General features: G+C 44.0%; 1 protein-coding gene across 2 annotated transcripts in view; it reads right to left on the reverse strand.

Moving 5' to 3' along the window:
• The window catches only part of Itga2 (integrin subunit alpha 2), a 93,027-nt gene extending 84,165 nt beyond the window's left edge, over positions 1-8,862 (reverse strand). For both annotated transcript variants that reach the window (XM_021180415.2, XM_029468487.1), the window contains exon 1: positions 8,644-8,862. In XM_021180415.2, coding sequence (XP_021036074.1) covers positions 8,644-8,701 — 58 coding nt within the window. In that variant the 5' untranslated portion in view covers positions 8,702-8,862. The remainder of the gene's footprint in view (positions 1-8,643) is intronic.
• Positions 8,863-10,840: the final 1,978 nt, after the last annotated feature.

The following is a 10,840-nucleotide window of genomic DNA, read 5'->3' on the forward strand; positions in this document are numbered from 1 at the left end:
AAGGAAGGAAGGAAGGAAGGAAGGAAGGAAGGAAGGAAGGAAGAAAGGAAGGAAGGAAGGAAGGAAGGAAGGAAGAAGGAAAAGAAAGAAAGAGGGAAAGCAAGCAAGCAATCATAGGACTGTATGACACTAATAGTGTCTTAAGTCCTCAACCCTTTCCCCAAAAATACCGTTAAATAATATCACAATGATACTGTTACAGCCTGATCATTTGGGGACAAACATTAAGCATTGTAGTAATAAAGGAATTCCTCTATTTTAATTACTATGATATTTCTATAGATCTTTTTCAATCCTGTACTATGTTTTCATCAGGACTATATATTACATTTTTATTCTAAAAGAAAAAAAATCACGTAAGTCTTATAATTTCCAGGCTAAACTTTTCTTTTGTCTTCATCCCTGCCAGGGAACTACACTAACAAACACCTAGAAAACCGAATCAATTAATGTAAAATATCTGTGTCATGCACCAAGCCCTCACAGCGAGATTTAGAAAGGGCTACAAAATCCGAAACAGTCTTTATTCCACGGAGCATCCAAGACGCTATGGCTTAAAGGACCTGAATGTGACTGGGAAAGAGTCAGAATAGAGCTGTCTGGCTGCTCTGGCTAGACTCCAGCTACAGTTCAGTCTGCATGGCTACATGGTATCCATGGAAATGAACTCAGGCCTGCACAAAGACAAACAAAGGCCACCTCTCGGTGAATGACAGCTGCCAGTGTCCAAGGTGGCCACTGGGGCACTGGCTTTCCTCATGCTTTTGAACAAACAACGGAATAATCTCAGACGCTGACAGCACAGCCTCTAATGTGCTTTTATTAGCCTCGCTCTGTTTAAACATTAACTTCATTTTTACACAGAAAGCTTCTGGAGTTAAAACTGTCCCCATTCATTGTGAACTAATAGAAGCAAAAAAGAAAATTGCAGTTGTGGGTTTAGAACATGGTATGATAAGGCAGGAGTCTGCCTACAGCTTCTTTTAACTATGCGGGCCATGCAAGCAGACCAATCTCCAGGGAAAGCTGCAATATACTTAAAATGATTGGAAGCCACAGTATTCTGTGAACTGAAAAGGCTGGGAGAGACTTCAGATTAAGTGTGTACATCATAGGGGACATACCATTTCTGTGCAGGAACCATCAGGCATAGAATAAACCTTCAACATAGGCAATCTGCAGGAATTATAACTCTCACAATACTAACAACGGGGCAGAGGAGATGGCTCTATAGATAAAGTGCAGGGCAGGGGAGATGGCTCTACAGATAAAGTGCCTGCTTCATAAGACAAGGACCTTATTCTGAGTTCCCAGCATCCATGTAAAGGGAGCTGGGCATGGTGATGGACCTCTCTATATCCATCACTTAGGTGGAAATGGGAAACAGAGACAGGCAGGCCCTGGGCGGTTGCTGGCTAGGTGCTCTGGTTGAAACAGGAAGCTCCAGATACAGGAGAGACCTTGTTCAAAAGATTTCAGGTGGAAAACAATAGCAAAAGACACACAACGCACATGCCAATCCTCTGCACGCATGCCCATGGGCAAGAGCACAAATACTTGTCATGTACACACATATACAAATCACACACACACACACACACACACACACACACGTCTAAGATCCTTTTATAGACACTAAAGCTGTTCCCATTCACTCTTTGGTTCTGGATGTCTGAAATCCACAGATGCCAAAATATGATTTTGGAAAAATTGTACATGTACTGTGCAGGATTATGAACACAAATTTTGAGATCCAGTTGTCATAGTTTATATCCACATGTTTCCATCTTTGCTTAGATCAGTAGATCTCACCCTGTGGGTCATGACCCCTTTGGCAAACCTCTATGTCCAAAAATATTTACAATTCACAATGGTAGCAAAGTTACAGTTATGAAGTAACAATGAGAATGATTTTATGGTTGGGCTCACCACAACATGAGGGACTGTACTAAAGGGTCACAGCACTAAGAAGGTTGAGATCCACTGGTTTAGATGTTGAAAGGAACGTCTCCTGTCTTACCCCTCTCTCTGTTCTTCCTCCCCTTTTCTGCCAAGTGTTCCTCACTGTCTACAGGACCTCGAGACACTTACTCTTCAGTTCTACTTATTCACTGCAGAGACTGGAGACTGCCATTACCCAGGCAGCCACACCCATGTGACTTCTGCAAAGTTGTCTCTCTGTGCACATCTCACTCACTGGACTGATCATAAGGCCACAACACAACACTGTGGACTAACTAAAGGGTACCCCTAGATGTCATCACCTCATTAGCACCAAACTGATAATCTCTTTCCTACAACTTGCTTCTTTGAGCACTCCTTGCCTTAATAAATGACTATACATTGCATTTTACGTAACAGAAATCTAAACATCTGCTTTATCTGCCCTCCCCCGAGTGACAAAATTAAGTCCATTACCAAATCCTGTCTTCTTTTCTTCCTTCATAGCATTTACATTTCATCTCTTTCTCCTGGTGTGGTAAACTAGCACTTAACCTGATTCTCTCCTAGATGCGCATGGTGTTGTCTGCCTGGTCTCTATCCCTCTATCCTCGTCCTTGTCCTATGGTGATATGGCAGTGAGCAATTCTGAGCTTATTGCTTCCCTGTTTGGGTAGCTTCAGGGCCTTCCCCACCCTCAAGGTAAGACTCTGAGTCCACCATAGTTGAAAAGCCTTTAAGCCAGAGGATGGCTTACCTCTCACCTTTCATTCTCTGTCAAAACCATGAGCTTGAATGTTCTGCGTCAGTGTTCCTTTGTGATCTAGGAATTAGACGTAGGTCCTCCATTGGCAGAAGCTGTGTGTTACCTCTGGGAACAGTGCATCTAGGAACCTGGCTGCATGCCGTATGTTGCCATAATACTGCTTCCATCCAGATAAAATGTTGGACTAGACTCCATGACCTGCACAGTCCTCCATGGAAGATCTAAACTCTAATGACCCCTGTCTTCCTGGAAACTTGATTTTTACTGTCCCTATGATATTTCCTTCTCCAAACTCAACATTTTTGTTTGGTATCATTCATGAACCATATGCAAACATGATATTTATCATGCCATAGGATGACTTTATAATTCTCAACTGTATAAAACATAACTAAGTTTTAAATTATATAAACATTTTTAAAGAAATTGAGAGGAAGATTAGTAATTCCTTTGGATAATTTAGAAACTCAAAGATGATTCCAGGCGCTGATTTTCTCTCCATCTTTCTTCGGTGCTACCTATGGTTTACCTGTTTTTATCTTTCAGTAGCTGGTTGGCATCATGCTTACAAGACTGCTCAGCCTCTCTGAACCTGGTACCGAATGTGACAAAATCATATTGTCTGAAAAATGAAGATTCTTTTTCTGGAAGCCTCCTAGTAGATTGTCCCATATGCATAATCTCCTCATACCCTCAATCTCCAGCTTGTGAGGAGAGGGCACTAATTTGATAAATATAAGAGGAATGATGTGTTGAAGTCAAGTTATATATATATTTTAGGGCCAAGGGAACTTCCTTTCTTCATGTTTGGACTCATATACAAATAGACCTCTCTGTATCATGTGTCATGCTTTCTCTGACTTGATACTGTGTCTGCCACATGCCTTTAGCCAAGGAATCTCTGGTCACATGTTGGCTCATGGAATTTATTGTATGCTGCCGGATTGGCAGAGCTTCTGTGCGTCATCAAAGAGGGACTGGGAATCACTGTCATCTGCAAAATCTATTTTCTCTGGACTTACGGCATCTGTCAGGACTCTTAACTATTGTGAGCCATTTCTTTCTCTGCTTGCATGGGAAGACTTACTGTGGTCATGATAACAACAGGGAGAAACAGACAGCGACTCTCCACACCTTCGATTTGCAATTAACAGGAAAACATTCCACGGTTCCTCATCTTTGGCGTTGTCCTGAGTCTAAGTATTAAGCTAAGCAGTCTTGGTGGTAAAGACTGAAGCTCATGACACTGGTGGTTATATTTATATGATGCTGAGATAGTTTCAGCCTCTAAAATTTCCCCATTATCTCTGAAAGTTTTCAGTTTTTGTATCTTGGCATGTATTATTCTTTTGCTGAGTGTCTAGAATCCCATCGGGAGAAGCTCATCTGTACCTAAGCACGCTTCTCCCTCTTAATCTGCCCAGGATGTTAGCACATGAAGGGAGAGAGCATTTGCCACTTAGAAGGAATGTATTGAAGCTGATGTGGTCATTGGCTGCCTAGCTTGGCAGTCATTTCATAAGACAGGCAACACTGAAATTTTAAAGAATGGGAGGAGACAATGATAGTGTTAAGCACTAATGATAAGCACTAGCTTATAAACCCGAATGAACACCTGAGAAGCATAAAGATTTCCTTTTAAAATATGGAGTCCTGAGACCAAATCCACACATCTCAAACAGACTCATGAGCCAGCACAGAGCCCTATTGAGATGGGTCAGGTTGTACCGCTCTGCAATGGAGGAAGAAAGCTAATTCATCTAAGGGTGATCTGAAACCACTGAGAAACTGAAGTAAAAAGGAGTCTGGACTGGTTCTTAGAATTTAGAGATTACCCCATGCTTTCCTTTTGGGCTACGGAATAAAAACTGTTCTAGTTTATAATTATGTGTGGGGTTGACTCTTCTAGGATTGGAGAACTAGCCGATCAGAAAAAGATGAGAGAAAGGGAAGAAAAGTAACAACCTAGTGAGGTTAGCGGGAAGATAGTCTGGGAACAGTTTAATATAAACTTTGTCCATTGTGCTTAGACATAGGATGGTGCATGTGTGTGTCTATAAGGTTTGAAACGTGTACATCCCATGCATGTATGGAGTTCCCGTGTGTACTTATATGTAGGATTGAACAGTAGGGTGGAACGGTTGGTAGGGAAAGCACAGTCAGCCAGGAGAGGACTTTTATGAATGTCTAGAAATGTGGACTTTGCCCTATATTAGATGTTGCAGGAAACAGTGAGTGTTTGAAGTAAGAGTGTGGATTGATAAAGCAGATTACTGCTTTAGAAAGGTAGCAATAACAGGGTCCCTTCAGCAAAATCTTTCTGGCATATGCAATAATGTCTGGGTTTGGTGGCTGATTATGGGATGGATTCCCTGGGTGGGGTAGTCTCTAGATAGTCCATCCTTTAGTCTTAGCTCCAAACTTTGTCTCTGTAACTCCTTCTATGGGTATTTTGTTCCCTATTCTAAGGAGGAATGAAGTATCCACCCATTGCTCTTCCTTCTTCTTGATTTTCTTGTGATTTGCAAATTGTATCTTGGGCGTTCTATGTTTCTGGGCTAATATCCACTTATTAGTGAGGGCATATCTAATGACTTCTTTTGTGATTGGGTTACCTCACTCAGGATGATACCCTCCAGATACATCCATTTGCCCAAGAATTTCATAAATTCATTGTTTTTAATAGCTGAGTAGTACTCCATTGTGTAAATGTACCACATTTTCTGTATCCATTCTTCTGTTGAGGGACATATGGGTTCTTTCCAGCTTCTAGCTATTATAAATAAGGCTGCTACAAACAAGTGGATGCTCACAGTCATCTATAAGATGGAACACAGGGCCCCGAATGGAGAAGCTAGAGAAAGCACCAAAGGAGCTGAAGGGATCTGCAACCCTATAGGTGGAACAACAATATGAACTAACCAGTACCCCCAGAGCTCGTGTCTCTAGCTGCATATGTAGCAGAAGATGGCCTAGTCGGCCATCACTGGGAAGAAAGGTCCCTTGGTATTGCAAACTTTATATGCCCCAGTACAGGGGAACGCCAGGGCCAAGAAGTGGGAGTGGGTGGGTATGGGGAGCAGGGAACTTTCGGGATAGCATATGAAATGTATAGAAAGAAAATATCTAATAAAAATTAATTAATTAATTAATAAAAAGAAAGGTAGCAATAAGAACAATAAACTAGAAAGACAAGAAACAAAATGGGAAGGCCAGGTTCAAAGTTACAGGTGTTCTGATAGGAGAGAATGAGGGATTGACCTGGGTTGACCTGGATCTAGACGTTGTATAGATGGGTAGGAAAAACTGGCAGAACTGTAAGTATGAGGGTGAGACTGAAAACTTGGACAGAACTTTGCCAACACTATTAATTAATAGGTAGACAAGGAGCCTCTGAGATGGAGTGATGGCAAAGAGGAGAGAGAAAGAGAACAACAAACCAGGGGAGTGGGGTTTTATAGAGGAAAGCAAAAATCAAAAGGAAGACATTTAGAGCGGAATCTACTGATTAGTTTACAGATGAAGGAGGCTATTAAGAGGAAGAGGGTCGACCTCTCAGAGGGCAATTAAGAAGCTCCAATTCAGAATCCACATGGAGAATTCCTTGGCCCATGAGCCAGCTGGAGAGTGTGTGACTCCATCCATGTAAAGGTTACAGTTGGTTTCTTCTCTGGGTGTGCACTTAACTTACAGATTTCCTAGGTGTCATATGATCTCTGTTCTCCACCCTTGGCCTCCCCGTGAACAATGAAAAGGGATATGTATGGAACAAAACGGAGTGCTTGTTCCTCTTATCCACTCGTGAGAGGATTATGGAAACAAGAGATTTGAATCTAAAATAAGATCCAAGATGAGTTTGCTTCTAATGTTGTCTGCCCCTGTGCTGTGGAGAATGTAAGGTATAGAGACACACATTTATGCTTGCCTTTACATTTTAACTTCTGTATATATTTGCATCACAATTGTGCATGTCTGTGATCTATAGATATTAATAAGTGTGCCTGTTTAGTGCTAAGTTCAAAATGTTCATATAGGGAGGATAAAATGAAAGTTTAAAGTACCAGGGACCTAGAACTTTCAGCTGCATGTCAACCTTAGATACCCAAAATATCAAAAATTATGTTGCCCACTTACGAATCTCCATTGCTCTCTTAAATGGCAAAACTTGATTGTATGATTTTATTTAATTAGATGATTAAAATAAAGAGAAGATGTGGTCCTTAGATATACAAATAACTGAACCAGAAAGAGAGAAATAAACATGTGGAGTCATTTTATACAGGTGTCATATAAATCCTGTCTGCTTTCTGACATTGAATCATCCCAATTAACTAACTGCAGAAGAAAACTGGGTACCTGACTTCATGCCTTTCGGCAACACATTCCACCCAGGTCCTTCTCAAGGGCTCCTCCCAGAACAAGCCTCAACATTTCAAAGATCACAAAATGGTGCTGTGCTTCAGTGGCTCCTTTTAATAATACCGACAATTAAAAAGAGATGAAAAGCCAGGGTTTGGGTTTCTAGTTCCTTTTAGGAGAGAGAGTTCCAGAGTCTGAAGGTCAGAATCCAATCCAACTGTCTTAAACCCCTAGATTAGACCCGATGGTTCCTCAGATCAACTGTGTTTCTCTAGGACAGAACATGTGTGAGGCATGGGGGCACAGGTTAGCATCCCAACAATTAACAGTGCTCTGTGTCTGCCATAGAATCGGGATAGGGACATATTTCTCTCTTCTCCAACAGACAAAATATTCCACAAGGCTAACCTGGACTTGTTTTCCTCAACCTTAAAGAAAGGTGAACCTCAGAGAAGCACAGATTAAGGAATACTTTCTGCTGGGGCATGGTGGCGCACACCTTTAATCCCAGCACTTGGGAGGTAGAGGCATGCGGATTTCTGAGTTCGAGGCCAGCCTGGTCTACAAAGTGAGTTCCAGGACAACCAGGGCTATACAGAGAAACCCTGTCTCGGAACCCCCCCCCCAAAAAAAAAAAAAGGAATACTTTCCTTCTTTGTAAAAAATAAGTGACAACCAGTGACCACTTTGCTATTTTGTTAGCTGTTTAATACAATCCCCTCCACACACTGTCCCCTCCCGTCTCCCCTCAACTACCTTAAAATCCTTTATCTTGGGAATGACCAGGCTGTGGATAAAGGTGGAGAGAAAGTTCTCCTGAGCCTCTCAGCAGCCAGCCTTCCCCACTCTCCTTCCTCACTTAATGCAAAGGAAATCAGGTCAGGCAGCCTGGCACCAGTCTCAGCTAATCCCCTTGCCTTGTGGATCAAGAGAGTGGAGAGAACCAGCCTAAGTTTACTTTCTTTGAAGGACGTTACAACAATAAAAGGAAGGCAGGAGGGAAGGAAGAGTGCCCCTCTGCCTAGTTGATTGGCTTTTCTTCCTCCTATGGAAAGAAACACCAGTGCTCCTTCCTGAAATAAGAATAGGGGGCATTGTGCGCGTGGGGTGAAAAATACACATCAAAGTTTCCTGCAAAGCCACCCTTTGAGAGCTGCAAGCTGCAGCCTGGAGCTGGGTCCCATGTTCCTGGTTCACAGCTAGTTCAGCACCTGCTGGGGATCTGTGGGAAGCTGGGAGGCTGGATGCGTGGTCTGTGGGCCACCCACAAACGCTCCAAATCTGTGGGTGTGGGAACATCTCTAAACCCAAAGCTCTTAGAAAGATGACTTTGAAGGATGCTTGATCGGGTGAAACACGTCTTAATGAGGATGTGGGGTGTGTGTATGTGTGTGTGTGTGTCTGTCTGTCTGTCCTGTTTGTTCAAGCGGCTCCATGAAGCCCAGATCCCCAGTCCACATGGATGCAGAGCAGACATCGCCAGCTCCAGAGCCGCACTCGATCCCTCCCTGGTCTTCTAGGACCACTGCGGGTCTCTCCAGCCTCGGACGCGGACGCGCAGTGGAGTTCAGACTTACCTTGAACTAGCACTAGCAGCCGCAGCAGGAGCGCGCCCCCTGCCTGTCCTGGTCCCATCTTGGGTCTGCGCTGGGGAATCTAAAGTGCTCTGGGGGTGCACACAGTATCCTCGATCCAGGGCTCCCAGAGGCTAGACTTTCCAGAAACTGTACGGAGGAGTTCTCTCCAGCCTGAATGAGAGCAAGGAAAAGTTGCTTTCTGAGCTAGGAACCGCCCCTGCCTGCCCCTCCAGCCTGGGCAAACTCCGGATCTGTCCTGCCACGCCCCACGGAGCCCAGCCCCTCAGCGTCTGTAGCTCCTCCAGCGCTCTGAAAAAGGAGTCAAGATCCATGGACGCCCACGGAGCCCTCAGCATCTTACAGACAGTGTAGACGCGACTCCAGCCTGGTGGCTTTTTCCTATCTGTACCAAACTGTTCTAGCTCACCAGACCCAAGAGCTCAGGATCCACCCACAACCAACATCTCTTCGTCCTCTGTCCACAGGAAACTAACTCCTAGGCAGTTCCCTCCACTCCCCCCCCCCCCCAAAGCAGTTGTATCAAGCCATAGCCCTCAATAGCTCAGCAGGAGAGCCAGGGGACCTGAGCAGTGTGTTCCCTTCTCTGCTTTTCCTGAGTGGGTGGAGAAAGGGACAGAAATAAGCTCAGAATGACCAGGTTCGACACTAAGTCATCAGAAAGAGCTGCTCTCAAGCTATGATTATCCCTGAGGTACTATTTTTGCACCAGAGAGGGGTGTGAGAGGAGTGGGGGTGGGGTGGGGATTGTTCATTTCTGAGACGCTGATGAGTTGGATCACTGAGTTTACCTGATTTATTTCAGGACAGGTGAGAAGAGTCAGGAGTTGACAGGGGCTCAAACGCAGCGGTTCTCAACCTTTCTAGTGCCGCGACGCTTTAACACAGTTCTTCATGTTGTGGTGACCTCCAAACATAAAATTATTATCGTTGCTACTTCACTGATTCTGAATTGTTATGTAACATCTGTGTTTCCCAATAGTCTTAGGGTACACCGATGGAAGGGGGGTCGCAACCCACGGGTTGAGAATCTCTCCTCCTGAGCGTGTGCCTTGCCGTTTCCCAATCTTTCAGGTTCTGGAAAGACAGCATTCATTCATCTGGGTCTTTCACTTTTTAATCCAAGAAATAGAACATGCACTTTTAATCGTCTTTAAATCCAATATCTGCAAAAGCTCAGTCGCAGGTTCCTGCCTATTGACGAGGCTAGAATTATTCCAGTGACTACTTTCTGAAGCACTCAAAAGGTTTCGTAAAATAGAGAATTACTTGTCTAATGGCTATTGCTTATTCAAAATCTTTTGGGAGCAGGCCTCTGAGCAAGAAGGGACTCCCCAAGTCCGTAGAGCAAGCAAGCAACTTCCAGGTGGAACAGACGTAACCACTTGGGAAAAGCCAAACGCTTTAAATCTATTTATAAAATGGTAGGTAGAACTGGAACCTCCACTTCTTTGTGTGTGTGCATATGTGTACAGGTTTATGTGTGCTGATGTGTGTGTTTGTGTAGACACACATGTATGCCTGCCAAGGGACAAACCTAAGTGTTGTTCCCTACAACCATCCACCTTTTGTGTTGCGATAGTCTATCACTGGATTGGATCTTGACAAATAGGCTAGACTGGATGACCAGCTAGACTCATGACGGTCCCAAGTTGGAGCTCACCGGCCGCTAGAACTTATGATTAATATCCTATATTCAGCACCCTCGAACCTCATAGCCCCCAGGCTGCCTCTCTCACCCACCATTTCTTTGCTTACACACCCTAAAAGACACTTCTGACCTTCGGTGCTCTGAGTGCTTAGTAAGACCAGAGAGCTCTGAGGTGACTGCTCACTACCCCTGACACACAGCCGGGCAGCTCAGACTCCTGGTGGGAAGCCTGCCAGGTTTCAAGGAGATGACTATCTGCCTGTTCCCTTCTGACTCACTGAAATGTGAGTTCTGTTTGGAGCAGACTCTTGTTTGGGAAGCAGGGTGGCTCTTCGTAATGTGTTTTGTCTGAGTTGGGGAGAAGGAATCGTATCTTTTGGGGGCGTGTTGCTCTTAGAACAGGATAAATGAGCACCACACTGCTATTGGACACAGGTCAGATAAGGGGCTGTAGATTTTCTTTCAGAGCAGGCAAAAATGTTAGGAAACAAAGAGCAAATTTGTGGGTTACAATATTTAACTAGCATG

The sequence above is a fragment of the Mus caroli genome, chromosome 13 (assembly GCF_900094665.2).
Source record: "Mus caroli chromosome 13, CAROLI_EIJ_v1.1, whole genome shotgun sequence".
Taxonomy (NCBI): domain Eukaryota; kingdom Metazoa; phylum Chordata; class Mammalia; order Rodentia; family Muridae; genus Mus; species Mus caroli.